This window comes from Dipodomys ordii, unplaced genomic scaffold, assembly GCF_000151885.1.
Source record: "Dipodomys ordii isolate 6190 unplaced genomic scaffold, Dord_2.0 Scaffold69, whole genome shotgun sequence".
In the NCBI taxonomy this organism is placed as follows: Eukaryota; Metazoa; Chordata; class Mammalia; order Rodentia; family Heteromyidae; genus Dipodomys; species Dipodomys ordii.
In genome coordinates this window covers 922272-924744 of record NW_012267285.1, presented here as the reverse complement: position 1 = coordinate 924744, position 2473 = coordinate 922272, and the positions used below count along the sequence as shown (strand labels likewise).

General features: G+C 56.8%; 1 protein-coding gene across 1 annotated transcript in view; it reads right to left on the bottom strand.

The window, feature by feature from the left end:
• The window catches only part of LOC105991030 (probable 28S rRNA (cytosine-C(5))-methyltransferase), a 27347-nt gene that overhangs the window by 22644 nt on the left and 2230 nt on the right, over window positions 1–2473 (bottom strand). The window contains exons 2-5 of the mRNA XM_013023589.1: window positions 1632–1867; window positions 366–421; window positions 132–277; window positions 7–30 (exon numbers count right to left, since the gene is read on the bottom strand). Of these exons, the coding sequence (XP_012879043.1) occupies window positions 7–30; window positions 132–277; window positions 366–421; window positions 1632–1867 (462 nt within the window). The remainder of the gene's footprint in view (window positions 1–6; window positions 31–131; window positions 278–365; window positions 422–1631; window positions 1868–2473) is intronic.

Here is a 2473-nt window from a genome sequence, read left to right as displayed (position 1 = left end):
GCACGCGCTGCAGGTCGGGGGCCTGGGCATGTGGGTGCAGTCAAGGGGCTGTCCACGCACCGTGAGGCCCTGGGGCCGGGCGGTTCCCCCCCCCCCGTCCCCACCCCACCCCACCCCACGGAGAAGGATATCCTGCTCCGTGTCGCCAGCAGGGGGCAGCACGAAGGGCTCGTCCTGGTCCACGTTGATCTGCAGGTCCCCCTCAGCCTCTCCGGGTTCGCGGGGCTCCGGGGACGGCGCCTCCTCTTCCTCAGAGTCCTCCTCGCTCCACTGGCCTCTGAAGCAGGTACGGGGACGGCGAGTCACACACCAGAACACTCACGCTCACACACGCACCCCGGCCTCCGCCGCAGCCCCTCGCTCACCCCGCCGCGGCCTCCAGCGCCTTCTGCCTCCGGGCTGCTCGCTCAATGGGCAACAACTGAAAAGAAAGGGGGGCTGGGAAGTCCACCCGCTGACCCCTGACCCGCCAAACGCAGGGGTGCATTCTCCACAGAGGCCATGCCTGACACCCCAGCGACTCAGGAGGCTGAGATCTGAGGATCACAGTTCGAGTCCAGTGCAGGCAGAAAAGTCTGTGAGACTCTGATCTCCAATGAACCATCCAAAACCCCAAGTGGGGCTGTGGCTCAAGTGTACAGTGCCAATCTTCACTGAAAAAACCCAGGCACAGCGCCCACTGGGTGCAAGCCCCACTACCACCCCCGACCCCAACCCCCCACCTCCCAAAAAAGGAGAGATGGTAACCAATGAAACCAACAAGCCTTCATACAAGGGCTGTGGGCTGGGGCTAGAGCACCAGCACCCATGCTCAAGGCCCTGGGTTCGAATCCATCTCACACACAAGCATGCGCGCACACACACACATCACTGTGGAAATTACATGATGACTAAAAAAAATCATATGCAAGCTGTCCACTTCCCATCACAGCCTCCAGAGTTCTAGGATTACAGATACGCATCAGCTGGGTGTGTATGTGTGTGTGCACGCGCGCATGCGTACTGGTACTGGGTGAAACTCAGGACCTAAGTCCTGTCCCTTAATTTTTCCCTTCAAGGCCTATCCCTTGAGGTATGCCTCTACTTCTATTTTTTTTTTTTTTTAACCAATCCTGGAGCTTGAACTCAGGGCCTGGCACTGTCCCTGAACTTTTTGCTCAAGGCGAGCGCTCTACTTCTTGAGCCACAGCGCCACTTCTGGTTTTTGGGTTGTTTATTGGAGATCAGAGTCTCACGGACTTTTCCTGCCCGGGCTGGCTTTGAACCGCCATCCTCAGATCTCAGCCTCCTGAGTCTCTGGGATGACACGAGGGAGCCACCAGCGCCCGGCCCGACGCCCATTCTTATTTATTTAAACACGCTACCCTGTAGCTCTTTCAAGCTTATGCTCAGAGAAGATTCAAGGCCAGAAAGAGCCAGTGGTGGCTTTCTACTGCCATGTTATGTCAGTCCCAGGAGAAGCTCAACCATCAGGCGAGAAACTAGAAGGCAAGCCAGGTGTGGTGTGCACGCCTGTAATCCAGGCTATGGGGAGGCTGACACCGGAGGCCCACCAGCTGTCATCTGAGCTGTGTAGGGAGAGGAGAAACATTCCAAAGATCTGGGAGTGAGTATCTAGAAGTGAATCTGACCTTCTCCTCCTCGTCCTCGTCCTCGGAGTGCGAGTCGGCGCCATAGTCATCCACCATGTCAGCATCGCTGTCTTCCGAGCCCCACAGGTCATCCTGCTTCACCTCAGCACCCTCCTCCTCCTCCTCTTCATCCTCCTCCTCCTCCTCACTGCTGTGTGCAGGTGCCGGGCGCTTCTTGCCCCGAGCAGTGCTCAACAAGGCCTGGGCTCCCTTCTGACTGGAGAGCCCAACAGCTCCTGCAAATGCCCCATGTGACACTGCTACTTGGGTCACAGCGCCCTTTCTGCCCTTTTTTTTTTTTGGTTGGTCTTGAACTCTGGGCCTGGGCGCTGTCCCTCAGCTCTTCAGCTCAAGGCTGGCGCTCTACCACTTGAACCACAGCGCCACTTCTGGTTTTCTGGTGGTTCATGGGAGATCAGAGTCTCACAAGCAGGAAAGCCCAGGCTGGTTTTGGCCCGTGATCCTCAGATCTCAGCCTCCTGAGTAGCTGGGATGACAGTGTGAACACCGGCACTGGGCCTTTTCTGGCTTTTTGCTGGCTCACCGGAGATAAAAGTCTCAAAAGCTGGGCACTGATGGTTCACATCTGTCATCCCAGATACTCAAGAAACTGAGGTCTAAGGACTGCAGTTCAAAGCCAGCCCAGGCAAGAAAATCCACGAAACTCTGATCTCCAGTGAACCACCAAAAAAAAAAAAAAAGCCAGAAGTGGAGCCATGGCTCAGGTGGCAGAGCACTAGCCAAGTTCAGGGACAGGGGCTGGGAAGGTGGCTCAGTGGTAGAGCGCTTGCCTTGCATGCCTGAGGCCCTGGGTTCGATTCCTCAGCACCACATAAGCAAAA